Source organism: Candida albicans, chromosome 2, assembly GCF_000182965.3.
Source record: "Candida albicans SC5314 chromosome 2, complete sequence".
Lineage (NCBI taxonomy): Eukaryota > Fungi > Ascomycota > Pichiomycetes > Serinales > Debaryomycetaceae > Candida > Candida albicans.
In genome coordinates this window covers 1,464,986-1,490,090 of record NC_032090.1, presented here as the reverse complement: position 1 = coordinate 1,490,090, position 25,105 = coordinate 1,464,986, and the positions used below count along the sequence as shown (strand labels likewise).

The window sequence follows — 25,105 nt, the reverse complement described above, 5'->3', positions numbered from 1 at the left end:
TATCTACTAGCGGTGATACATTTTTTTTTTCGTTACTAATTATCATCACTCATATTTCCCCAACTGATTGATTGAGTAAGTGAAAAAAAAAACCACTCAACAACTAAGAGAATGTTTTTTATTCTACGCACGACAACTCCAATCTAAGCAATTTTTATCGTACTGTACTACTCTGTTTAATAAACTATACAAATATTTAAGGTACTGAAAACAAAGAGAAGTTTCTAACAATGCTTGGCCCATATTCATCATAGTCGCTCTTCGTGTAGCAATAACTCTTAAATTCTGATGTCTGAGCTAAAAGAGAACCACCAAACCAAACTGCGTTTCTTTGTTTTTTATGAGAGATTACTTGAACATCAACACCAGTACTTTGCAGCCCACTTAACCTTTCACTAAGTTGAATTCTCTCGGAGACTATGCTCTTCAAATCTCTCTGTAATCTCTTACCGAAATCCTTGAACATAGTTGATCCCCCAGACAAAACAATATTTTTGTACAACTTTTTACGAACATCTATTGGGGATGCTTGAATCACTTGGTCCACAACGGTAGGTAATGGAGTCAAAAAATCAGAAGAACAAATTTCGGGGTTGAAAAAAATCTCTGGAGCCAAGAATCTTTCATATCCAACATCAACGGTATTTCTTTTGTTCTTATCTGTGTACTCAACCATGTATTGAGCAAACTTTTCTTGTGGATACTGATCGAATCTGCTAAACTCTTGTACAATATCTGGACAGACATAACAAAACTCTTGTTTTATCTTTTCTGCCGTTTGTAAACTTGTGTCGGCTTCACCACGATCTCTTAGTAATTGTTGAATAAACAAAGTGATATCTCTGCCTGCGAGTGGGATATTCTTAATGGCAGCACCAATCACATACCCTTCGGCAACAGGAATAACATGGGTCACACCATCACCAGAATCGATAACGGTACCACTTAACGATCTATCTTGAACCTTTGGTGAAGTCCACGAAGCAGCCAATGCTAAAACTGCTTGCACGGCAATGTATAACCCAGCACAATTGAAAGATTCAAACATAATTTCGGCAGTGCTTTCACGATTTTCAGGAGGGTTCAATGGCGGTTCGGTTAATAAAAAATAATGATCTTCCGGTTCACATCTCAAGTACTTGAAAATTGAACTTTCCCAAAACCGTTCCATTTGATCCCAATCTTCAATTTGTCCGTGCTTGATTGGATAATGTAAACCATATTGGGAGCCACTTGCTGCTTCCAATGCTTCGTCACCAATGTAAAAGTCCAAATCTTCCAAACCTCTCTTTGACGCCAAGCTAGATCCACGTGGTCCTTTTCCTGCTTTTGATGATGCAGAGGAAGTTGCAATTGCTGTTGGGAAAACAAATGAAGGAGAATCGTTTCCGGCAAATCCTAATTTTGTCAATCCAGTACCGTTGTCCATGACAACTGCGGGTGTGTTCATACTCATTGCTATATATACAAAACTAAACCTTGCTTTATTCCGTAAATATTTTAAAAAATGTAAAATAAAAAAAATTCAATCGATATGATATAATTAATTGACAATTGTATGTTTGTTTTTTGTTGAAGTCCTCAGTTTCAACTGATTGTGATTGCTGATTTCTCAAGGTTTTTTTTTTTCGAGATTTCCACCACCTACTACTAGACCTCTCTTTTTTTCTGCTTTGCCTGTATAGCCCCAAGAATTCTCAACATGGCATACAAGCACGACCAGCTTTAAACATCCAATTAACTTCCAAAACACTATACCGATAACGAATATTAATTGACTAAATACTTTATACACATAATACGCAGATCTATAGAAATAATAATAATCAAACTAATACTCATCCTTTCCACTAATGATAACATCATTTATTTTTAAAATCATTCTCGTTAATTGGGTGGCCAATAACAATTGTTGTCTCTTTCCGATCAATGGATCAATAACAAATAATTCTTTCATATCATTAGTTCCCTTACCGAGACAGTCAACACCTAAATGTGATGAGTTTTCGTTAACTTGCTTGGATTTCAAAGCTGACAAAGTTTCAATTGGATCCAACCCAGAATTTTCGGCCAATGTCATAGGAATGGTATCTAAAGCTGTAGCAAATGCTCTAAAAGCATACTGATCAATACCCTTTTGTCTGTCTGCAGCTTCAGAAACTGCCAATGAACATGTCAATTCGGCAGCACCTCCACCGTAAACGACTCTGCTGTCTCTTACCAAATTACGAACAACACAAAGAGAATCGTGTAATGCTCTGATACCTTCGGCAGCAATCATTTCGTTTGATCCCCTGATAAAGCAAGTCACGGCTTTTGTGTTCGAGCATTCCTCAATAACCAACATACGATCCTTTGTAGTTCCAAACTCCAATTCCCTAATGACACCAGCAGTACCTAACTTGTCAGGAGTTAAATCCTCAAAACGAGGAACAATACGACCGTTTGTAGCAATAGCCAATAATTCTAGTTCAGAACCACCAATCCATCTTATGGCGTTTAATCCGTTGGCTAAAAGCAAGTGGTTGGCTTCATCATCGAACCCCCATTGACAAGCAACAACATTTGCCCCTGATTGCTTCACTGCATCTATCATTTCCTGGAATTTTTTTTGCTCGTATTCTTGCAAGACCTTGAATTCCTCTACGGTAGAAATATCCAACTTGTGCTTGGTTTTTGGCTTAGGTGGTTCAAACGGACATGTCAAAATAGCGATTTTGCAGTCTCTTACTTCTTTTGGCATCTGTGGGTGAGAAAAGTCTTTATCCAATAAAACCCCTTTAATTAAAGAAGAGTCTTCAATTGATCCACCTACTTTCTTCTCCATTTTGATTAATTCAAAATCGACATCCTTTCTATCCAAATCGGCAACTTCCAAAACAGCGTCAACAGCCATCTTCGCAAAATGGTCGTGGGCTTTGGAAACTATTTTAGACCCAAGAGATGTTTTTGCTGCTCTTAAAAGATTTTCCTTGTCATCTATTAATATGTTATCAGCCACGGTGTTCAAATGTTCAACGGCAATTCTGCATGCCTCGTCGAATCCATTGGCAATCTTAATTGGGTGAATGCCTTTATCAATCAATTCTAAAGCTTGATCCAATAATGCACTTGCTAATACAACAACCCCAGTGGTACCATCTCCAATCTCATCGTCTTGTGATCTGGATAACTCGACTAACAACTTGGCAATTTGGTTTTCCAAATCCATTTGCGATAAGATTGTAGCACCGTCATTTGTAATAGTGATCTCACCATCTGGACTAATCAAGATCTTATCAAGACCTCTGGGGCCCAATGATGTCTTAACAATAGATGCCACTGATCTGGCTGCAAGAATATGTGATCTTGTAGCTTCAATCCCATGTTTTCTTTCTTTTTTACCTTGATCTCTCACTATAATGAATGGTCTACCCATTTCATCTTGAGCAACAATCGCATTACTTAAATCGGGCATTCCCTGTGGTGCACGAGCCATATTGTCTATAAATGAGATGTGAAAATTGTTTGCTACTTGGGTATGTAGAAGTAGTTAGAGAATGTTGAAGTGAAGATTTTTTTTTTGGTAAGATTTACTTTTTCGTGAATTTTTTTTTTTCCTCTTTCTCTGTTGGCGTTTTGGCTTCTTGAATGTTCTACACACAAAGTATCTATCGCTGAAGAAAAATTGTTAGGGTGCCAAAACTGTGACATGTTCTTGGTTATCCCGAAGGAGTGGATGAATTGTGTAATGCAGGTGTTCATTGTAGGTTTGGAGTCGTACCAAATTCAGCGAGTTTTGAGAGCAATCAGAGATTCTCTACACAACAAACAGAAGCAGCTCTAACTCTGATATCGAAATTCTTGAATTCAATCGTGTTTAAACTGTTTTATTACGTAGTCTTCTTCTGGGTAGTTCATATAGGATTATTCTTTGTAGAGTTTTTGGTCAAACAAATCGTATTCAATCAGTGCCTGTTGGTCTAGTTGGCATATAACTAAATTACCAAGTTTCACCTCATCGAGCGTAGACAAACAAATAAACCAAAAAATGAAAAAAAAAAAAAAATTCAGATAGTAGTCCACCACATCAATCATCTTTGATAATAACACATATCATTCTGTTATAACCACTAAACATGTCGGTAGTTGGATCTTTAATATTTTGTAACTATTGTGGTAATTTACTAGATTCTCACAGCTCATCATCTGAAATAAAATGTACAGTCTGTTCAGCAGCTTATCCCAAATCAAGATTTGCTAACTTAAAGGTCGTGACAAAATCATCAGACGATGCCTTCCCATCGAAATTAAAACTGGCTAGATCCGTAGTGAAGACTTCGTTAAAGAAGGATGAACTAGACGAAGGTGCAACAATTAAAGAAAAATGTCCTAAATGTGGGAATGAAGAAATGCAATATCATACTTTACAATTAAGATCTGCAGATGAAGGTGCTACAGTGTTTTATACATGCACCAACTGTGGGTACCGTTTCAGAACTAACAATTAGGGTATGTGCTTTATAGACAGTATATATTTATGTAAATGAAAATTAAAACGATACAACTAAAAACGGAAAAACTAGAGCACGTTTATTTCACAGTGGCATATTCTAGTTCGTTTGAGTTTTCGTACTCATACATATCTAATGCAACAATTGCAGAGTCTCTGACCACTGGTTCGGAGTCATTAAGGAACGATTGCAACACTGGCAAACATTCGTCAGTGGCAATTGAACCTAACGCCTCAGCAGCTTCATGTCTCACCATACCGGCTTCTGATTCATCTTTTAGGACCTTGATCAATGAAGGAACAGTAACAGGATTACACATTTGACCAAACACGTAAGCTATTTCATGCTTGAATAAAGCACTTGGGTCATCAAAACCAGAAGCCAAAGCCAAACAAGCTTCGTCAGTACCAATGTCTCTCAATCTGAACATTGCTCTGTATCTTTCAAACAATGGCTTGTCTTGATCATTCAAGATTTCCTTCAACTTTTCTACTTTAGATGTGGAGTCATTTGTGGCTAAAGGTGGTGCTGGATCTATCGATGTGTACAATGACTTTTCCAAAACTTCGTTTTTAGCTTTTTCTGAGTTTTCCCAGTGTATTCTTTCAATAGCCAACTCACAAGTTTGTCTGATTTCCAATAAAGGATCTTCCTTAAAATATTTCTCCAACAATGGTAAAGACTCTTTATCACCAAGAGCACCAAGAGCTTCGGCTGCTTCATGTCTAACCATACATTGCTGGTTGTCGTTTTCTAATACTTCACGTAAATATGGGGCAGCATATAAATCCTTAGTTTGACCTAAAACGTAAGCAACTTCATGCTTCAATAATTCAGAATCATCGTTGAAACATTCAGCAATGTATTTGATTGCTTTGTGTGCCCTTTCTTTATCTGAATCTTCACTTCCAACTGACTTTAAGTTAAATAAAGCTCTAAATCTGTTAGCCAATTTGGTATTTCCTGTTTTGTTAATGAGGATGTCTCTTAACTCTTCTAATGAAGCAGTGTCAATGTTAACTTCGTCTGCGGACATTGGTTATTGTTGTTGGTGATGAGTATAAGTTGGTGGTGTGTTGTGAAAAATTTAGTTCTCATTTTTTTTTTTTCAGCCTTGGATGATGATGGCTATACGAGCCGAAACAGATTTCTTTTTTTTTTTCCGGTTTTCTCTACCAATAACTGAAACCTCCGTTACACGGATATCCAATCCTTTGAAATAGAAATATCATACAAGTATCTATTCTCTATGTAATTACTTATTCAATAACTGAACTACTTTTTTGATATCACCATTTATAACTACTGTGTTTTCTATATCGTCCAAAGGAGCTGTGCTAGAGGGACCCGTTCCAACTCTTATTAATTTAAAGTTTTCAGGATACCTCTCCACCTTATCCTCATTTGGCCATCTAAGTACACTTGGGGTATTCAATCCTACTCCCAACTCCAATATGACAGCTTTTTGGTTGGTTCTAACAATTCCACTAATCAACTCATTGTAATTTTTCCTTTGGTTTTTCACTATTGCTGGATTAAAATAGTCCCCCATTCGCAAGAACACTGTCATTTCAGACCCACAATACTCGCATCTTGGAATCTGATCTTTGGCTGTTAGTGGATATTTATCAACCATTTCTTCCATTGATCTATAAGCATCAGAACGACAGTTTTTCAGGCACTGGATATTTGCGTAGTTTCCCTGAACCGTTAAAACTCTATCTTTGCCAAACCCATTTTTAACGAAAAACCCATCTGCATTGGATGTAATAACAAACGAATCTTCAAATCGCAACGAAAGATTCAAAAGTCGTTGATAAGTATCAGTCTTTCCCCATTTTTTGTAAAGATTGATATAATGATAAACAAAGAAATTCCAAAAATCTAGCTTTGTTGGCCAAGGATACCCAATTGTGCCATACAAAGATGTGATTCCATACTTGAGAAACGGCTTATATTCTCTTTGGAAAAGCTCCTTGGATGTGTAGTCGAGACCTTCGCTTGCCGAAAGTCCAGCACCGGCACTGATAATTAAGCAGTCTGCTTCTTGCAACCATGAATGTGCCTTATTTAAATTGTGATTAATAGTGTCATCTGCCTTCAGCGAAATTCGGGATGAATCCACTGAGAAGCTTTGTAAATTTTTCTCATAAATTTCTTTATCTTCATCTGAAAATACATTGAAAACAATATGCTTGATAGTTGAATCTGGATGGATTTCCAAATAATGTTGTACCGTGTTTATAGCAATTGTACTTGCCAATTCTTTTGGGAAAGCAAACAACCCAGTGGAAATACAACAAAATGCAATAGACTTATCCTTCTCGTCGTTCACCATTTCCAATGCTTTCAAACTTGACTGATAACAGTTTGCTAATTGTTCTTGCTCTCTCTCTGTGACATTCCCATCACGAATAATAGGACCAACTGTGTGAATAACATATTTTGCCGGCAAATTAAATCCCGGTGTAATTTTGGCAGATCCAGTAGGTTCAGATTTGCCCTGCATCAAATTATAACATGCTTGTCTTAACTCAGGTCCAGCAGCAGTGTGAATAACATTGTCAATACATTTGTGACTTGGTTGAAAGCATCCTAACAAGGCCAGGTTAGCAGCATTCACGATAGCGGTAACGCCTGATAAAGTGGTAATATCACCCTTCCATAAGGATACAGTTGTGTTGGCTATATTGTAATTATTGGTCAATGATTGCACTGATGTATGTAATTTGTTATCATTCTGCCAACGGATTAATTTGTTAATCTCCAAGTTGATCTCTTCGGGTATAGGATTATCTGGATATCTTTCACATAACAAAATTCGAATTATTTCTTGTTGATTGTAACTCTCCATTTGCAGTAAGGTACCGCGTGAACAATGTGACTTCAAATGGGCGTTATTGCTTTCTTTGATCAAAAACTGTAAAATTTTTATAACATCAACAAACATTTCTCTAGCTTGATTAAGAACTTGAAAAATTTGGCCATGAAGTTGTTTGTTTGGATTGTATGTTTATATATTGTACAAGTAGGTTTCGAAAATTTCAGCTTACAAATTGGTTTTAGTAATGGTGTTTGTCAATACTACAGGTTTGCTTATGTAATAGAGCATTGCTGACAAATCGGAAAAATATTTATCCGTGTACAAAAGAAAAGTCATAACAAAAAAAAAATCCGTTGTATTCTCTAACTACTCTAATAATTGTTTAACTTCGTTTGTGGCACTTTCCTTCCCAAAATCTGGTCTCAATCTTTCATAGCCGTCAACTGTTCTGCCGTAGGTTATGCCACCCAATCTGCTCACTGGCTTTAGTCTGCCAATGTCAAGATTATTTAAATCTGAATTGATGACATCTTCTCTAACGTGAAAATTCACACCTTCGACAATACACAAAACACCAGTAGCTCTGTTAGGATCGGTTTTAGATTTCCATTCATGGGACATAACCAATTTTGCTTCAACGGAAAATGCTGATTCTGCAACATGTTGTGGCTTTACTTTTGCTGATTCTAAAGGAGTCAATCCAGAAAGCTTCCATTCATCGATACCTGGTGGAGCGTTTGTTGAACAATAATTAGCCGCTTCAACAAACCATTCACTGATAATATTAATTGTCAATTCACCAGTCTCTAAAATATTATTGCATGTGTCCTTTGGGGTTCCTTTCCCACCGGAAAATCCCAATGTAAAAATGGGTGGATCGTGGTTTACCATTGTAAAGTATGAAAATGGGGCCAAATTGCGTTCACCAGTTTTGGATACTGTAGAAACAAACCCAATTGGTCTAGGAACAATGGCACTGATTAATGTTTTATAATTATCAACAGGGTTTCTGCCCTCTCCGTAAGGGTCAATTTCCAATTTCTTGTGGTCTTTCCATGATGGATCGTTGGCTCCTGATCCAACCTTCCAGTCTTTGTTTGGGATCTGAGTGTAGGTCCAAGTGTTCTCAAAATCAAATGGTGGTCGGGAGTTTTCAACTTTATTAAAGTCAGGATGTGGGTTCCGTTTCACTTGATTTTCTAATCCGAATCTCTTAGGTTCTTCGTTTGGTTTTTGTGAGTTTGTCATTTTGGACTTGTGGTTGATGGAAGATGTAATAAACTGTCGAGAAATAAAAAAATGTGGGAACTCTCTCAATTTATTTGACCGGACTTGTTGCAGAAAACGATTTGGAGTTAATCCGGAAATACTAGAAATTCGATTCATCGTTGTCTTGCACAGTGGTAGAAATAAAAATGCGGGGGGAAGGAGGGGACGTGAGGTGGAAATACTAAAAAATACTGGGAAATGTTAGGGAAATATTAGGAAAAAAAACAATATCGAAAAATCACCACATAAATTCAGTGGTTGGATATTGTTGAATGAATGTGAATAGTTTTTTTTCCTTGAATATATATCGATAACGCCCGGAGTTATGTATTAATGTCTTGTTCTTAATACAAAAGAAAGAAATAATTTGCCTGCTGAGGGAAGATATCCACCAATTAATAGGCTGAGGGATTTTTTTTTGTAGGTGTGTTCCATTCTTTCCACACTTTGCTAAAGTTATGAGTCAACGTCACCGGTCCGCTTACGTCGTGCTACGAAAAAAAAAAAGTCGAGAGTGAAAAATCATTCATTTAAGGTTGTTTCACCATCCATCACTACTTCATACAAACAGTCTACCCAATTTCTACCAAATAAGTCAAAATGGTTAAGAAAGTACTTCTCATTAATGGTCCCAATCTTAATTTGTTAGGTACCAGAGAGCCAGAAAAATATGGTACCACATCCCTTTCAGATATTGAACAAGCTGCTATCGAACAAGCAAAATTGAAGAATAATGACTCTGAGGTCTTGGTATTTCAAAGCAATACAGAAGGTTTTATAATTGATAGAATACATGAGGCAAAACGCCAGGGTGTCGGTTTTGTTGTGATAAATGCTGGTGCTTATACACATACATCGGTTGGAATAAGAGATGCCTTGTTGGGAACAGCAATCCCATTCATCGAAGTCCACATTACCAATGTCCATCAAAGAGAACCATTCAGACACCAAAGTTATTTGAGTGATAAAGCTGTTGCTGTTATTTGTGGTTTAGGTGTTTATGGTTACACGGCAGCCATTGAATATGCGTTGAACTACTAGACGGTACATTTTGATTTGCAACATAGTGAATGAACTTCTAATAAACAAAGGTTATATGATGATTTGCAGTTTTTATCCTTTTCCCCATTCTCTCTTGTAGTATTTTCTTTATTTCCTTATAGTGACAATTGATAAAAATGATATAAGCAGAAAAAAATTGAAGTGAGGAGAGCTGATTAATTGATATTAGTAATTGAATTGCCGAACGTACCATCCCCAGCCTGTGTTCTCCATTTGTAATAGTATTCTTTTTTAGAAAAAAGATATACCCAGTGGCATAAATGCTATTGGAAATCAATGATTGCTTCGGAAATAGATAAATTCATTTATATTCTCTGTATCAGTGTCCGTTTCAAAAAATGTATATAAATTCAAACTTATGACCATTTCGAGTCACTTCAGAATTGATACTAAGCAAAACGTATAATTTCATCTACTTTTTTATATTTTCCAATATTGTCCTGCTATTATGATTGCTCCTAATACAAATGCACCTGTTGTTGCTGAAATGAGTGATGAAACAATCACAGAAAATACCATCGCTGTTAATTCGCAACATAAGAATATGAGATTGTTTTTTGTCTTGAATACGTTAGTCCAACACTTGCATGATTTTGCTAGAGAAGTTAGATTAACAACAGAAGAATGGGAAGAAGGTATCAAATTTTTGACTGAATGTGGCCACATCACTACGGATATAAGACAAGAATTTGTTTTGTTGTCTGATGTTTTGGGGTTTTCGGTATTGGTCGACAGTATCTCCCATCCAAAGCCAGATAATGCCACTCTGGGGACGTTATTGGGTCCCTTTCATACACATGATGCTGAAGTCAAGGAGAACGGAGAAACCATTGTTTCAGAAGGTAAAGGTGAGCCTCTATTGATTGAAGGAAAATTGACTGACACCAAAGGTAATCCAATATCAGATGCCACCATCGATCTCTGGCATTGTGACAAGGATGGATTTTATGATACACAGTATGAAGATCGTGAAAAGGCAGATTTGAGAGGAATTATCAAAACTGGAAAAGATGGATCATTTGCTATTAAAGCCTCAAAGCCTGTACCATATCCTATTCCAAGTGATGGTCCAGTCGGTAAACTTTTGAAAAGAATCAACCGTCACCCTTATAGACCAGCCCACATTCATTTCATAATTGAGAAGCCTGGTTATGATAAATTAATCACAGCCTTATATGAAAAAGGTGATCCGTATGAAACATCAGATGCAGTATTTGGTGTTAAATCAAAGTTATTGTACACTTTAGGCAAAGTTGGAATGGAAAAGTCGAAACAGTATAATATGAGCCCAGATGATTGGTATTTGAATTGGGATTTTAAGATTATTACAGATAAAGAGTCGCGTGAATTAGTCTACGAAAAAAATAAAAAAGCAATTGGTTTGAATAGCAATTTAGTTCTCAATAAAAATGGTTTGCCAGAAATGGCACCATTAGATTGAATGAAGCTTTTATATAGTTTGAAATAAATATTTTTATAAGTTTCTTGTTTTGTCTTGTTGCAAAAGAACTTTTCAGGTGTAAGATGCTATCAAAACTTTAGCACTTCAGATTTTTGCTGTGAAAAATTCTGCGAAAAAAAAGTATAAATAAACAATCTGCAATTTTTTTTATCAATATTTCCTTCAATAACAACAATGACTAGAGTCTTTGTAGGTATCAATTTAATACATCAACATAAAGTCAATACTGAGAACTAGAATGAACAGAACTTAATATTAAGTAATTCATTCTTTGCCTTGATCTACAAAACTGAAAATCCATAAAAAATCAAGTAAAACACAAAGAACAACTTTAACTAATCATCACATTATCTTTACTTCTTTTATTACGATAACTACAATTACTAAGTTATTAGTGAACCTTTGATTAAGTGCTGATTTTAAATATTTACAAATAACAAGCCAAAGCCTATCATTATGCTCACACAAATACTTGCAGTATTTTTTTGTATTTCCGATGAAAACTATCGATATTTCCAGACTCCAACGGAAGTATGCGTGTCTTTTCCGAAGCACTAACTAAACTATATTTTACCCCAAATTCAAACCAAACTATATAAATACACAAATGAGTCTCCCTATTTTTCAACGTGGGAACAGTATTCTAAAGCAGAAACCATTTATTTTGTTACATTGGCAAGCTAGATCGTGATGAAGTTGTTAGCCAAGAAAACCACATTCCTTGTTAGATTTGTTTCGACTACTCGTCCAAAATCAAAAGTTGTAACCACAACTGACGAAGCCCTTAAAGGGATTGGATCTAATATCACTTTGTTATCAGGAGGGTTTGGTCTTAGTGGTGTTCCAGATACAATTATAAACGCAATGGTAAACCATCCAGCAATTAAAAATGTAACAGCTGTTTCTAATAATGCTGGTTTGGATGGCAGAGGATTATCCCAACTATTAGTCACGGGACAGATTACCAAGATGATTTCCAGTTATATTGGCGGGAACAGAACATTCGAGAAGTTATATCTTACAGGTCAAATAGACCTAGAGTTGACTCCACAGGGAAATTTAGCTGAGCGTGTTCGTGCTGGAGCTGCAGGCATTCCTGCTTTTTATTCTTCTGCTGGTGTTGGCACTTGGTTAGAAGAAGGGAAATTACCAGTGAGATACGACAGCACGGGAGAAAAAGTGTTGAAAACCAGCGATCCTCGAGAAGTTCGTGAATTCAACGGAAGAAAATATTTACTTGAACCTGCAATTCAAGGAGACGTGGCTATTATTAAAGCTTTCAAGGCTGACACTTTGGGAAATTGTTGGTTTAGAGGAGCTGCAAGAAACTTCAACTCGGTCATGGGCAGAAATGCGAAATTAACAGTCGTCGAAGCCGAACACATTGTTGAACCAGGTGAAATCGCCCCAGAGGATGTCCATTTACCAGCCATTTATGTTGACAAAATCATTCAATCAACCACACCAAAAGACATAGAATTATTTACCTTTTCAGACGAAAAATCCGGGAACGAAAGTAACCAAAAACTGGAAGTGGAATTGAAACGAGCTAAGATAGTGAAAAGAGCAGCCCAAGAATTTAAGGATGGGTCTTTTGCCAATTTGGGGATAGGTATGCCAACTTTGGCACCAAACTATTTGCCTGACAACATTCACGTTACGTTGCAATCTGAAAATGGTATACTAGGATTAGGTCCATATCCTAAAAAAGGTGAAGAAGATCCAGATTTAATCAATGCTGGTAAGGAAACTGTCACTTTAGCACCAGGTGCTTCTTTGTTTGGATCTGAAGAGTCTTTTGGGATGATCAGAGGTGGTAAGATTGATTTGACGATATTAGGTGGCTTGCAAGTGTCATCGAAAGGGGACTTAGCTAACTGGGGATTACCAGGAAGAGTAAAAGGAATGGGTGGGGCAATGGATCTTGTAAGTAATCCCTCCGCCACAAGAGTGGTTGTGGTTATGGAACATGTTGACAAAAAAGGTAGACCAAAAATTCTTGAGGAGTGTCAATTCCCATTGACTGGTAAAAGGTGTGTTTCCAGAATCATTACTGATTTAGCTGTATTTGATATCATCGATGAAAAGTTGATTCTTGTTGAAATTGATCCTGAAACAACTGTTGACGAAGTTACTTCGAAGACTGGAGCCAAATTCGAAGTTGCAAAAGATTTGAAAAAAATTGAGATTTAATATTGATGATGATGATCGTATTAGTTTCAATTGTTTATCGCATACTAAAAGAAAAAAAAAAGTACTAAATCTAAAATGAATATTGCATCTCATTTTTAGTAGCAAACTCAATTGTAGAATTTAATCATTCAGAGAGTTTTCACTCTGTGTGATATCTACCTCTTTCAATTCCTTAATCTAGTACTGTTTTTATTATAGTCTATCAGAAGCTAGACAAAAAAAAATTAACCAATACATGTGACATAGCTTATGAGCCGCTCAACTTGATGAGATACCAGGAAAAAGAAGAGAAGAGTTATGTCAAAAAGTGCACATATGCAAATTTCTGTTAGATCTGTTTTATTTGTGATTGTCTGAATCGAATGAACTACTACTCATCGCTTTTTGCCTACACACCTAGGACTTGAATTGTCTTGTTGAATTAACTTTCCAGTCTAATAGTCAACACGTTATCAATGTTGGTAACAACACCTCCAATTTCAACATTCTTTTTGTGTCTCTTTATACCACAACTCAAGTCCAAAAATACAAATTGCACAAAATCTAAAGATTTCAGTTGCTTGTCCACCAAAAAATAATAAACATGAAATAATATCCACAATGAATTTTTCGAGAGACCTATTGTTAATTTACTGTTTTAACCATCACTTCTGTTTCGCTTGTATATCCGTGCTTTTGTTTTAGTTTTTTTTTTGGATTTACCCATAATTCATACATACCTTTATAAAGACAACCCATTTTCACTTGCCAATTTTTTCTTGTATTTATTTGTTTCCTTTCCATTGATAAGAATACTACCATTAGAGGAAGTCACAGTATGCTGGAATCAGAGGACCCAAACAAAAAGCGAAAAAGAATTAGACGAGCTTGTGATTTTTGTCGTTCAAAAAAAGCCAAGTGTGATGGCAAGTCACCAGTGTGTTCAAACTGTTTTGCAAATAAGGAGGAATGCATTTATTCCCAACCAGTTAAGCGAAGAGGATTACCGACTGGATATACACATGATTTAGAAAAGAAAGTCCGACTATTTCAGGGGTTAATAGCAAGGTTGTGTGAAGATAAATATGTCCAATCACGGCTACAAACCATTTTAAATGACGAGTCATTGGTGGATGATCTTGTGGAACTAGAGAAATCATGGAATAGTAATAGCATTTCAGAACTCTTTGACCAAGTTGCATCACAGAGTAATTCAAAAAATAATATCGCCAAACTTGCAACCCATAAACCAACACCAGTTCAATCGGACTCAACACCTGTATCAACATTGGACGGTAACCCGCCTTTGACAACACTGCAATGCCAAGTATGTCAAAAAAGTCAGGATAGAAAATTTCGGAAAGCACATACGCCAGACCCACTGCAAACAATCTCAGCGTCACCGTCAACATCACAAACAGCAACAGCAGCAACAGCAGCAACAGCAGCAGCAACAGTAGCAGCAGATAACGCTATCAATCCAGTTATTGGAAGTGATAGACCTACCTCGATATATCCCAGCACACCTAGCCCTTTTGTTAGTGATCTGGCGTTTTTTTTAAACTATGATGTTTTCCAGTTTATTTCCGACGAGATTGAAGGTGTTGAAAACCCAGAAAACTGGGAGCCGGTGGCCTTACAATATCATGGATTGTCTTCAATAATATCCGGGTTCACGAATAAAGTAGTACAACAATATAATAGTAAATTGAATAATGTTTTCAAAAACCCATTTCGAGTGGGATCCATTTTCAATATTTCTTCATTTGCCATTAATGCAAGTATGACCAATAAATTTCAAATGCCAAAGGAGATATTCCAATTTCCCATAAATATTAGAGAACTTGTTGATATATATTTCCAAGTCCATCAATGTTATATTCCGATGCTAGATCGGGTTTCCTTAATACGGCATGTAAATTATTTACAACTGTTGCCCGAGCATAAAAGAGGTTCGATGGATGGTAATATTCTTGCATTGGTATGGGCAGTGGTTGCATTAGGTGAATTTAGTAGTATTGGTGGGAGTGTTAAAAAATCACTGATTTTTGCTAAGAATGCCATTATGGCACTTGAAAACTCATTTACAACTACAATTGAAACAATTCAGGCAATGATTACTCTTGGGTTAGTGTACTACCATTTAGGTCAATGGGACTTTTCGTGGGTATTGATTTCATCAGGTACACGAATGGCCATTGACGTTCGACTAATGAGAAATGCCTCCGACGAAGATAATCCAAGGGTTCAAAGCAGTGCCAGTTTGAATAACATTAATAGACAAAGAACCTGGGCCACGGTATATTTTGTGAATACTTTGCTTTGTGCAAGAATGGGGAGATCTCCTGTTGTGAGAGCTCTGGATTGGCCAGTTCCAGAAATTAACAACGATGGGTGGGAAGAGTGGCTGCCGTGGGAATGCTATTATGCGCCAAATGAAATCAAATTAGAGAGTGGCAAGTTTTTATCGACATTTAATGAAACCCTCAAAGGTGTTTACATTTTGAATCTAGCTATTACATCTACAATTGACACTTCCAGAGGTTATTATCAAAATGGAGAGGTAAAATCAGAATTCAAAATTAATTATGACGACAGACAGAATTCAAATAACATGACTTTAGAGATGTTTAATGACATGATAGACGCATGGCTGAACCAATTACCTGAATCCTTCAAAGACGACCAGTCTAACACTGGTTTGAAGCTGCCATCAACTACTATATTGGTGTTACTTCGTGGATTGATCTGGTGTGTTTTAGCTGTTAGGTTGAGCTCTCTTAAAGGCAATAGTGAGATTAAGGATCAAATTATTCAATTCAGAAATCAAAAATATACGGAAGCCATTGTGGCAATGAAGAGATGCATCAATGAAAACAGCGAGAATATATGGAAACATTATTTTTTATTTGATTATTTCTTAATAATGACATTTAACTTCCCATATATGATGAATTTTGAATCTGAATTTATGAAATATGCTCACATTCAAGAAATGAAAAATATTCTTGTTAGTTGTTCAGAAACTTCAATCCCTTGTAGTATATGCTGGGACTTGTTGAAAATCATGAATAATGGAACCAAACAAAGGGAGTCTTCTAAACTTCACGATACACCCAAAGCACAAGAGTCTCCGACAATAGCTAATTTGCTAAATGACCAAGCTGACACCGAGGCAGTTGGACCCCAGCCGCCAACAGAAGTACAACCAGTTGCATCAGTACCACCAATGGCACCCGTTGCACCAAATCTGTCGTTGACTTCGGTAGCTCCGGCTCCCGAATCAGCACCAGCACAGGTGGCTGCACCCCCACTAGTAATGGCCCCAGCAGCCCCACCAATATCATCATCAGGAAACGCTCCTTATATTTCCAATGATAAAAACTGGGTAAACCAGTTTGGCCCACCAACAACGATGCTACAAGATTTACACCAAGTACAATCTCAACCAATATATCTGAACTCAAATTTTCATCAGCAGCATAAATATTATCCACATCAAATACTGCTAGAAGAACCAACTCTGCTGTTGTTGCAGGTAAATCAGATCAAACAAGAAAATACAACCCTGCAACCTAATAACCATAATCCGAACGTAAAGTAATAAATCTGTCCATTATTTTATAGTTTATATATAGTAAACAAATGTCTGCTACTTACTTTTAACAAATATTTGAATTATCAATCCTTGGTATTCAAAAGTATTCAGATTATCTAAGAAAACAGAGGTGTAATAGAAAAGTAAGGTTGAAAAAGAAAAAAAGCATAAACTTATATTTATCACTCTTCAACCATATAAACCTTGCTCCATAGCATTAGGAACAGGCTTATCCCCATACACCCCAGCCCAGCTTACTGGTCTTACCCACTTTTGAACTGCCGGTAACAGTAACACACTATTTACCTTGTTCGCCAAATTTTCACCATCGTAAAAGTTGTCACCTTCATAAACATAACTAACCAAAAGATCAATTACAACATCTTTAAATTCATTGCTGTGACTTTCATTGCTATCATTAGATAAATTAAAATTTTCAAGAAGACATCTAACGTATTTTGAATTGCGATTGTCCTCATGTGCAGCTGTTGTAGATTCTTCTTTACTCAATTTCATGGATTCTAAGGATTCACTCAACAAATCTTCTTTGGTGTATAATTCAATACCACCACTAGATATATGCTCTACTAACCCAGCATCCAGAGAGTCCAAAATCAATATTCTATCGAATTCGTGTGATGTGATAAAGGGAATGATGATATTAGTCACGTATAATTTAGTATTATATGGTAGTATTGGTGACCGTTGTTGAATCAACGTTAAATTTAAATCTTTATTGTGGAAAACTTCAGCAGCATGAGATATTCCCTTCTTTGGTTCTGTCACATAATCAACTGGAGAAGCAAAGGGATATAAATATAAATCATCCAAACTGTCTACTTTCTCCAAATTATGAGTGTGAATCAACAAATCTATTGCTAATTGTGGTACATTTCCAATTGAGACGGAAGGAATTATCAAAGTAGAGTGCTTCAAATCAGGATTGAATACCTTCCTCAATGAAGTACCAGATGAAGATTTCATGTTTAACTTCTTAGTATGTCGTGATAGATCAATACTTGTTTTTAACTATGAAAAAAAAAAAAAGAATAAAGTGATCTGTTTCATTTTTTTCCGCGATTGAATTTTTGCCTTTGTTTTCGTAGTATTTATATTTGTTATATTTTACACGATTGTTAGTGATCTGAAACACGTCGTTTAAAAAGCTCTTCGGTATGTACATTTGCTTTACGAATAGCAATTTTTTCTTGGTGTACCCATGATAACATGGCATTACATTGTTGTTGTTTGACGGATACAATTGGCACTGTTGTAAACAGTATGTTCAATTTGATATGATGTTAGCCCAAAGAAAAGGGATCAAGCACATAGTTGTTTATGTAAGACATTGACTTCAACTTCACAACCCAGATATAATGAGCTCTGTAAAAGTAGTACAGGCACACTACTCAATTGTAAAGTTGGTTGTATTTAGGGGATTGTTGTTAATATGGTAGCGCCGCAACCTGTACCACATAATGTGATGTTCCTTAGCATCAGTCCACCAAGACAAGAGATACCACCCACAGAGGGGCAAGTTGTGGAACACAAATTCTATTTAGAAACAATGCTAGCAGCTTTATGATTTGATAGTCCCCCAATTATAATTTGACCTAAAAAAGAAAAAGAAAAAGATCAATTGATATAACTGTTCCTCATGTGAAGTAAATGATTCCTTGATTTTGAGTACCATATGTTGAACATTTGCTGACAACACAAGGTTTGCTCACAAAAAAATAGGCTTTTTTCATTTGGTAGTTCTTCTTCTTGTTTTTTGTTTTTAAGTTTCTGGAAGACTCAACTTGTTGCGAGGAAGATGCTATCAGGGAATAGCCACAAATTCAAAGTTCATCGCTACAATCTTAATGCGAGAGGAATAAGATATTTACATGCAAAAAGAAAGAAAATAAAGTTTAACCTGTCCATTTCCGTTTGAATGTTCAAAGTATCAACAAAACCAACTAAGAATGTTTTGTTTTCCCTCTTTATGTATTTGTTGTTTAGTCTTAGATTTCCCAACCTATTTTTAGTGGTTGGAGGGAAAAAAAAGGGGGGGAGAGAGGGGAGGGGGGCGGAAGAAGAAACTTGCCATAATAATTTTTTTTTGCTGGGAATCTTCAATATAAAATGGGACAAAAGGCAAAAGAAGATGAAGAAGATGAAGAAGAAGAAAAATTTAGAATAGAAATAAATTGCTGAATTTCAAGTTCCATTCCTACAATTTATTAATAATTGTTCTCTCTCCCTCTCTCTCTCTTTCTTTCTCTGACAGACCTCAACATTCTTTTTTTTTTAATAATTCTTAGTTTTCTGTCTTCTTTTTCTTAAAAACTATACACCAAGTCTTTTTTTTCAAGTTTTATATATCAATTGATATAGCTATTCCATACATTGTTAAAAGTCGATACTTCAGTTGCTTTTTTTTATTATTTTCTATCCAGCAAAAAACACATTGTCATTGTTTGTGTATCATTTTTTGTCCAGATAACAAACACCAAATTGAGGTCAACTAAACAACAACTTGTATAGTTCTACCACACTATTTTGAAGAGTCAGCTACAGTTCCTAGTTTCTCAACATAATATATCAACCTATCAATACTCGGATTGCAGGTCAATTTAGTTTACAACCACCAATTGCCAAAGTATTGGATTCTACTTTTTCCGACTTGTAAGTGAACACAAAGAAGATTAGACAAACAATCACCCACTCACACCTACTACTCACCCAATTTCCATTCCACCTTTTTTTTTCGAAAAAAATAACCTTCCCCCTTTTTGATGGTGAATCTTTTAAAGAAACTTCACATCACCAAGCTGCATCAACTGAATCAATCCAATTCGGACAGTAATTCCTTAAACTCAAACACATCAATGGACAATCATCAACAACAACAGCAGCTTCAGCATCAGCAATATCAGCAACAATTTCAACAACCGCAGCAACAACTTTATCCAGGCGAACAAATAGTTCACCCTGCTGCAGCCCAAACTGGACAAAATACTACAAATGTAACAGCAGTGTCGAGCTCCAACATTACCCAATCTGCTACCTCATCACTCCATTCACAGCAATTGCAGCATGTAGATGTTTCCAAATCGGCTGCTGAAGAAGCCATCAGAAGATCGTTGTTGCCTGAACGTTCTACTGTTTCAAAGGGGAAATACTCTTTGACTGATTTCTCAATTATGAGAACTTTGGGAACAGGTTCCTTTGGTAGAGTACATTTAGTGAGATCAGTTCACAATGGTAGATATTATGCTATCAAAGTTTTGAAGAAGCATCAAGTTGTGAAAATGAAGCAAGTTGAACACACAAATGATGAAAGAAGAATGTTGAAGTTGGTTGAACATCCATTTTTGATTAGAATGTGGGGGACTTTCCAAGATTCCAAAAATTTATTTATGGTTATGGACTATATTGAAGGGGGAGAGTTATTTTCATTGTTAAGAAAGTCTCAGAGATTTCCCAATCCAGTAGCCAAGTTTTATGCTGCAGAGGTTACCTTGGCTTTGGAGTATTTGCACAGTCATGATATTATCTATCGTGATTTGAAACCAGAAAATATATTATTGGATAGAAATGGTCATATAAAGATTACAGATTTTGGATTTGCCAAAGAAGTTAGTACCGTTACATGGACGTTATGTGGTACCCCCGATTATATTGCCCCAGAAGTCATAACAACCAAACCCTATAACAAGTCGGTGGACTGGTGGTCGTTGGGGGTATTGATTTTTGAAATGTTGGCAGGTTACACTCCATTTTATGATTCGACTCCAATGAAAACTTATGAAAAAATTTTGGCAGGCAAAATACATTACCCAAGTTTTTTTCAACCTGATGTGATTGATTTGTTGACTAAATTAATAACTGCTGATTTGACAAGAAGATTGGGTAATTTGATCAACGGACCAGCAGATATCAGAAATCATCCCTGGTTTCTGGAAGTGGTATGGGAGAAATTGTTGGCAAAGGATATTGAAACTCCTTATGAACCACCAATCACAGCTGGGGTTGGTGATTCGTCATTGTTTGACCATTATCCAGAAGAACAATTAGACTACGGAAGCCAAGGAGAAGATCCTTATGCTCTGTATTTCCTTGACTTTTGAATTGAGAGGAGATGAACTTTCATAAATGAATAAATGACTAAATAATAACGATAGTAACTGTAAGAAAAATAGGTGGTCAAAGATGAAACTCGTATCGGTTTAAGAATAAAGTCTACATTTAATTATAATTAATGCACATTAATATTTTCGTTTTGTTATTATACGAATGACTTAACATGTTGACTCTTCCTTGTCTGCTTTGTTTTTCGGTATTTTTTTTTTATTTCTTTGCCTTTATGTATCTATATTAAATGTACAAAATATATTACATGATATTCCAAATATCTTGCTTTCTTAAAAGTCTTTGAAAACTCAAACTAGCTATGGCCCTGTTGTATTCAATAAAAATTACAATGCATGATAGTAAACACACTAACAATACCCTTGACATGAGTCAAAATCAATATTTTCAACACCCAGAATATCTTACGCCTGGAAAACATGTTTACAATTCAAACAAACAAAAAACAAAATCATACTGGTATCTTTTCTTCGTTGTTGACTTTGGAAAAACACACATTCATGATGTCCACAATCCGGACATTCTTTATCTGATCGAGGTAAAGTAGGATCATTTCCAATATCTTCAACAACACCTGCAGTAGCACCTATATTAGTCATCAATTCATGACGATATACTTTGGGGTTTTCTGCCAATTCAGTATATCCACAATTTCGACAAGCATAAAGTAATCTTTGACCTTCTTTATCTTCTTTTGGATATAACATATTATTGCATTCTGCACAAAATCTAAAGGATGCCATATTGATTACTGATTTATTTTTATTATCCTCCCCTAAAGAGTCGTAAGTGTGATAGCTAGGCCGTAAGGTATATTTATACAAAGAGATTAGCCGTTAGTAATATTGAAATTCATTTTTCCACTTCAGAAAATTTCAATCCATATTCGCACTCAGGAAAAACAAATACAATTGTAGAAGTTTGAGCTACTTGCACTACCTGTGTGTAAATTTTGGTGTGTTCGGCAACCTCGACTTAAGTTGTTGGGAGTTGTTTATTTCACTTTAATGATCGGGGCAACTAGAGAAACTGTTAAAATTGAAAATACTCAATGCTATTTGTTTAGTTGGTTTAAATCTGAGTAATACCTGACCATCAACCATTGGTAGTCTTTGTGTAGAAGGTCGTGCTGGGTTAACAAATCAAATCTCTGTCGATTTGTCTTTTCATTAAGCAGAAAAAAAAATTTTCTAATAGGAGCTGATGAAAAAAAAAATTGAAAAAAAAAAAAACAGAATCGTTCAGAATAAACTTATTCTCTAGTTCGTGTATTTAAATATATTCCATATTACTTTGAGTCATGTCTGCCATAATTCGTCAAGCCATAAGACCAGCTTTGAGATCAGTGTCTTCCAAGAGAATTGCCGTCACTGCCTTACGTTATAACTCCACTGCCGCAGAACCAGCCAAAGCTCCAGTCGACGCTAAGATTACTACCATAGTGGATCAAATTTCAACTTTGACTCTTTTAGAAACCTCACAATTAATCAATGAATTAAAAGAAAGATTAAACATTTCCGATATTTCCTTGCCAGTTGGTGGAGCTCAAGCAGCCCCAGTTGCTCAAGCAGCCCCAGCTGAAGAAGAAGTTAAAGAAGAAGTTGAAGAAAAAACCATATTTTCCATTAAATTAGAATCTTTCGATGCCAAATCAAAACCAAAGATTATTAAAGAAGTCAAAGGAATGTTAGGTTTATCGTTGGTCGAATCTAAGAAATTTGTTGAAAGTGCTCCTAAAGTATTGAAAGAAAATGTTGCCAAAGAAGATGCTGAAAAAATCAAGGCCACTTTAGAAGGATTAGGTGCTAAAGTTTCATTGGAATAGACAATTAGAATAAGCAAAGCATAGAGAGAAAAAAGAAAACAAGAAAAGTCGATACAACTCTGGCATGACTTTTTGAATACTGCAAATTGAAAATTGAAAAAAACAAAAAAGAACTTCATACATATTAGCTTCTATTTCTTGTAAATATACAAACATTCATTTATCGAAATTCTAAAACTATACTTTGATAGTGAGTTTGCTAATTGATTCACAGTTAATTATTTAGTTAAACGAATTATTTCTCAAGTGCAGTCTACTATTTTTTTGACTCAAATTCAAATGAACTTGTAAATTAGGAGTGCTCAACCTATTGCTTAAAAACATTGACGGTAGTCTTGGTCTTCCAGGAGACAACGAGTGTGATGAGCTATTGTAGATTAAATCTTGTGATTCATCTTCCTCAAATTCGCTTTCATCGGAACTCTTTTGTTCTTGGTCGGGTAGAAGCATTCTACTGATATCTTTTGATTTTCGATTAGGAGCAACTTCAAACATTGATTGAGTAGAAATTGATGGAGATAAATTCGAAACCCTATCGTGAAAAATTCCATACTTTCTGATTTGAAGATTTGGCGTACTGATGTTAGATCTTCCTGGAGTACGCAAGTTTGATAAAGCTGGTAATGATAACAGAGGTTGTGGATGCAGTTGCGGTGGCTGCAGTGGCCGCGGGAATGGGAATGGATGCAAAGCTTGTGACAGTTGTTGTTCATTTGATGTAACTGCCATGATTAAGTTTTGGTAGCTATTCACCAAACGAGTGCATTTGTTTATGAATTCAGTAGATAGCTGATTGGTTCGAAGAATAATCATATCAATTGTCATACGAAACAATTTGACTAATTCTTGTCGCTGTACCGAAGTGAGTGTGGTTAATGATTCAGTAATTGATATCAATTGGTTCAACCGACTGATCAATTGAGCACCATTATTATCCTTTTTGAGTGGAAATATCGTTGGTCTGGCCATTTGGGAATATTGATGGTGGCTTCTGTCATAATACAAATACGACCAAAAAAAAGTAAAGAGACGATAAAAATTGGTCTCTAAACAAAAACAAAAACAAAAACAAAACCTCCAAAAAAAATAATTCCTCTGTCAAATTTGAGAAGACAGGGTCAATTCATACTTTAAACACAAAATCCACATATAATTCGATTAAATGAAACGAATTACTGAAAGAGATTTGTTTCTGGAGGAGAAGAGGTTGATATACTATACAAATAGATAATTGGATACTCTCGTGATAACAGATAGCGTTTCACTACATTATCAGGGACTATGAAGACGTACTCCAACGCGTACTAAACCCATTCTTATCAATACGTCTTAGGCAAACTTCAACAAAGCCCATCATTGAATACGAAACTGTCTGAATTAATCTAGTACTTAGTAGGATAAAGGAGCACACCAATCAATTCCATTGCAAATATAGTTGGGTTGTTCACAAGTATTTGTACATTAAGTTTACCCCCTTTGACATTATCTCCGCTCTGACGAATTATCAACAATAATAAATTTCCCTTCTATTTTTTTGTCGCTTTTCTGTATGATGAGTTAATTTATGTTTTTAAAACAATTTATATTATTCTATTGATTTTAAATTTTAGTAGTAAATGTAAAGTAGAAATTACAAGAAAAGGATCTTGTTGTCTTGTTGGTGATTTTCTATTTAATGGAATTTAGGTTAAAGTTGCTGTTTTGGTCTCAAGTTGATAGAGATTGTAACTAGTTGGTTCTCTGTTTTTAGCTTATTTTCAGATAGGATCTATATTATCCAAACCTAACGCACATCTTTCTCCGTCGATAGCCAATTTTCCGATGCTCTGTTTTCGGTTTAGTACAGGGAGTAATACCCTGCGCTTGATGCTTGCTATCTGTCCAAATTTAGTGGAAGGATAGACCCACGGAAAAATATCTAGCATACTTTTCCCTTACTTCCTATTTCCTATTGCATATTTCCCCTCGTTTTTTTATTACAGTGGTTCTGGAGTATTAGGAAATTCATTTAGCGCGAGACGCCACACAACGCAATAATAATTGATAATTCAATTATTGCTACGATAAATAATATTTAAGCGAAAGCAACACTTTAATATTCAGTCCCTTGTTTGGTTCTTCCCTCCAATTGCTCTCATTCTGACTAACTGAAGAACAACAGCAAATTGGGGATTAATAGACTAAATTAATTACTTGTACTAAATAACATTTGTTGAATAAAAAAAATACATACTTTAACCAAACCAACATCAGACCAAAAAAA

The 25,105-nt window shown here is 35.8% G+C and overlaps 15 protein-coding genes across 15 annotated transcripts; 7 read left to right on the top strand and 8 right to left on the bottom strand. All coding sequences in view use genetic code 12, as the record gives it.

Annotated features, from left to right (window-relative positions):
• Window positions 1–196: 196 nt before the first annotated feature.
• On the bottom strand, window positions 197–1,456 carry ARP3 (actin-related protein 3; the record flags this gene model as incomplete). Its single annotated transcript, XM_709785.2, has 1 exon — window positions 197–1,456. One exon carries the CDS (start codon window positions 1,454–1,456, stop codon window positions 197–199), a length of 1,260 nt encoding a protein of 419 aa, XP_714878.1.
• A 375-nt stretch (window positions 1,457–1,831) lies between these two features.
• On the bottom strand, window positions 1,832–3,478 carry CCT5 (chaperonin-containing T-complex subunit; the record flags this gene model as incomplete). Its single annotated transcript, XM_709784.1, has 1 exon — window positions 1,832–3,478. The coding sequence occupies one exon, from the start codon at window positions 3,476–3,478 to the stop codon at window positions 1,832–1,834; it is 1,647 nt and encodes a 548-aa protein (XP_714877.1).
• Window positions 3,479–4,118: 640 nt separating this feature from the next.
• RPA12 (DNA-directed RNA polymerase I core subunit) lies at window positions 4,119–4,490 on the top strand (the record flags this gene model as incomplete). The annotated part of the gene is made up of 1 exon (XM_709783.2): window positions 4,119–4,490. The coding sequence occupies one exon, from the start codon at window positions 4,119–4,121 to the stop codon at window positions 4,488–4,490; it is 372 nt and encodes a 123-aa protein (XP_714876.2).
• Window positions 4,491–4,572: 82 nt separating this feature from the next.
• Window positions 4,573–5,529, bottom strand: CAALFM_C207290WA (deoxyhypusine monooxygenase; the record flags this gene model as incomplete). The annotated part of the gene is made up of 1 exon (XM_709782.2): window positions 4,573–5,529. One exon carries the CDS (start codon window positions 5,527–5,529, stop codon window positions 4,573–4,575), a length of 957 nt encoding a protein of 318 aa, XP_714875.1.
• A 219-nt stretch (window positions 5,530–5,748) lies between these two features.
• On the bottom strand, window positions 5,749–7,443 carry CAALFM_C207280WA (uncharacterized protein; the record flags this gene model as incomplete). The annotated part of the gene is made up of 1 exon (XM_709781.2): window positions 5,749–7,443. One exon carries the CDS (start codon window positions 7,441–7,443, stop codon window positions 5,749–5,751), a length of 1,695 nt encoding a protein of 564 aa, XP_714874.2.
• A 240-nt stretch (window positions 7,444–7,683) lies between these two features.
• CAALFM_C207270WA (uncharacterized protein) lies at window positions 7,684–8,703 on the bottom strand (the record flags this gene model as incomplete). Its single annotated transcript, XM_709780.2, has 1 exon — window positions 7,684–8,703. One exon carries the CDS (start codon window positions 8,701–8,703, stop codon window positions 7,684–7,686), a length of 1,020 nt encoding a protein of 339 aa, XP_714873.2.
• Window positions 8,704–9,186: 483 nt separating this feature from the next.
• DQD1 (Dqd1p) lies at window positions 9,187–9,627 on the top strand (the record flags this gene model as incomplete). The annotated part of the gene is made up of 1 exon (XM_709779.2): window positions 9,187–9,627. The coding sequence occupies one exon, from the start codon at window positions 9,187–9,189 to the stop codon at window positions 9,625–9,627; it is 441 nt and encodes a 146-aa protein (XP_714872.2).
• A 469-nt stretch (window positions 9,628–10,096) lies between these two features.
• On the top strand, window positions 10,097–11,089 carry CAALFM_C207250CA (uncharacterized protein; the record flags this gene model as incomplete). The annotated part of the gene is made up of 1 exon (XM_709778.1): window positions 10,097–11,089. The coding sequence occupies one exon, from the start codon at window positions 10,097–10,099 to the stop codon at window positions 11,087–11,089; it is 993 nt and encodes a 330-aa protein (XP_714871.1).
• A 711-nt stretch (window positions 11,090–11,800) lies between these two features.
• Window positions 11,801–13,303, top strand: CAALFM_C207240CA (uncharacterized protein; the record flags this gene model as incomplete). The annotated part of the gene is made up of 1 exon (XM_709777.1): window positions 11,801–13,303. One exon carries the CDS (start codon window positions 11,801–11,803, stop codon window positions 13,301–13,303), a length of 1,503 nt encoding a protein of 500 aa, XP_714870.1.
• An 817-nt stretch (window positions 13,304–14,120) lies between these two features.
• On the top strand, window positions 14,121–16,886 carry ZCF10 (Zcf10p; the record flags this gene model as incomplete). Its single annotated transcript, XM_709776.2, has 1 exon — window positions 14,121–16,886. The coding sequence occupies one exon, from the start codon at window positions 14,121–14,123 to the stop codon at window positions 16,884–16,886; it is 2,766 nt and encodes a 921-aa protein (XP_714869.2).
• Window positions 16,887–17,069: 183 nt separating this feature from the next.
• Window positions 17,070–17,864, bottom strand: CAALFM_C207220WA (uncharacterized protein; the record flags this gene model as incomplete). Its single annotated transcript, XM_709774.2, has 1 exon — window positions 17,070–17,864. One exon carries the CDS (start codon window positions 17,862–17,864, stop codon window positions 17,070–17,072), a length of 795 nt encoding a protein of 264 aa, XP_714867.2.
• A 1,889-nt stretch (window positions 17,865–19,753) lies between these two features.
• On the top strand, window positions 19,754–20,995 carry TPK2 (cAMP-dependent protein kinase catalytic subunit; the record flags this gene model as incomplete). Its single annotated transcript, XM_709773.2, has 1 exon — window positions 19,754–20,995. One exon carries the CDS (start codon window positions 19,754–19,756, stop codon window positions 20,993–20,995), a length of 1,242 nt encoding a protein of 413 aa, XP_714866.2.
• Window positions 20,996–21,421: 426 nt separating this feature from the next.
• Window positions 21,422–21,760, bottom strand: CAALFM_C207200WA (DNA-directed RNA polymerase II core subunit; the record flags this gene model as incomplete). The annotated part of the gene is made up of 1 exon (XM_709772.1): window positions 21,422–21,760. One exon carries the CDS (start codon window positions 21,758–21,760, stop codon window positions 21,422–21,424), a length of 339 nt encoding a protein of 112 aa, XP_714865.1.
• A 557-nt stretch (window positions 21,761–22,317) lies between these two features.
• On the top strand, window positions 22,318–22,842 carry CAALFM_C207190CA (mitochondrial 54S ribosomal protein bL12m; the record flags this gene model as incomplete). Its single annotated transcript, XM_709771.2, has 1 exon — window positions 22,318–22,842. One exon carries the CDS (start codon window positions 22,318–22,320, stop codon window positions 22,840–22,842), a length of 525 nt encoding a protein of 174 aa, XP_714864.1.
• Window positions 22,843–23,064: 222 nt separating this feature from the next.
• On the bottom strand, window positions 23,065–23,811 carry CAALFM_C207180WA (uncharacterized protein; the record flags this gene model as incomplete). The annotated part of the gene is made up of 1 exon (XM_709770.2): window positions 23,065–23,811. The coding sequence occupies one exon, from the start codon at window positions 23,809–23,811 to the stop codon at window positions 23,065–23,067; it is 747 nt and encodes a 248-aa protein (XP_714863.1).
• Between the last annotated feature and the right edge of the window lie 1,294 nt (window positions 23,812–25,105).